The sequence below is a fragment of the Dipodomys ordii genome, unplaced genomic scaffold (genome assembly GCF_000151885.1).
Source record: "Dipodomys ordii isolate 6190 unplaced genomic scaffold, Dord_2.0 Scaffold41, whole genome shotgun sequence".
Taxonomy (NCBI): Eukaryota; Metazoa; Chordata; class Mammalia; order Rodentia; family Heteromyidae; genus Dipodomys; species Dipodomys ordii.
The window spans coordinates 393,766-394,429 of record NW_012267257.1 but is presented as its reverse complement, the minus strand read 5'-3'; the positions used below and the strand labels follow the sequence as shown (position 1 = coordinate 394,429).

Below are 664 nucleotides of genomic sequence, written 5' to 3'. Positions count from 1 at the left end.
TAGGCGCCGCTCTCCGGGACCCGCGCCCGGGCGCCGCTGGAGCCCTTCAGGTCGGGCGGCGCCGGGGCACCGGGGACCGGACGGGGACGTGCGGGAGTTTGTTATTGTTTGCGGACATGTGACAGGCGTGCGAGGCGCACTGCGGGGTCCCGTGGGCGCGCGGGTGTTAGAAGTCGGAGATACCGGGGTTCCGTGGGGAGTCCGGGTGCAGTGCGGGGCTGGGCCGCGGGGCGGGTGTCGCGGGGCGGGCGGTGGTCGGAGAAGCTCAGGGGACGGGGGGTGGGAAAGCCCGAGGTCGGGTGGGGGACCCGGAGGCCGGGGAAGGGAGCGGCCCGGGCAGGTACCGGGCCGCGCTCCCGGGGTTGCGGGGACGCCTGTCAGCGCGGCGGAGCGCGGGGTGGGCGGTCTGCGAGGGGAGCCCGCGCGCCCCCTTCTTTCCCTTTTCCTCGGCGCGCCCCGCCGGGCGCCCGGTGCGTCTGGGAATTTGAACTGCCCCGCCGCGACTCGGGTGACTACGGCGTGGAGTTTGCGTTTGGCCTTTGAAGTTTGCGTTGGGAGGAGCGGTGTGGGAGCCCGGACCGGATGTGTCAGCCATTCAGTTCCCCTGCGGCCGGTGAGCGCTCCCCGCAGCCTCCGGCGCGGCGCGGCGGGGACGGTGCGGGGC

At 74.7% G+C, this 664-nt stretch overlaps 1 protein-coding gene across 1 annotated transcript in view; it reads left to right on the top strand.

The window, feature by feature from the left end:
- Map3k1 (mitogen-activated protein kinase kinase kinase 1, E3 ubiquitin protein ligase) overlaps positions 1-664 on the top strand; it is a 67,667-nt gene that overhangs the window by 962 nt on the left and 66,041 nt on the right. The window contains exon 2 of the mRNA XM_013018502.1: positions 4-655. Coding sequence (XP_012873956.1) covers positions 4-655 — 652 coding nt within the window. The remainder of the gene's footprint in view (positions 1-3; positions 656-664) is intronic.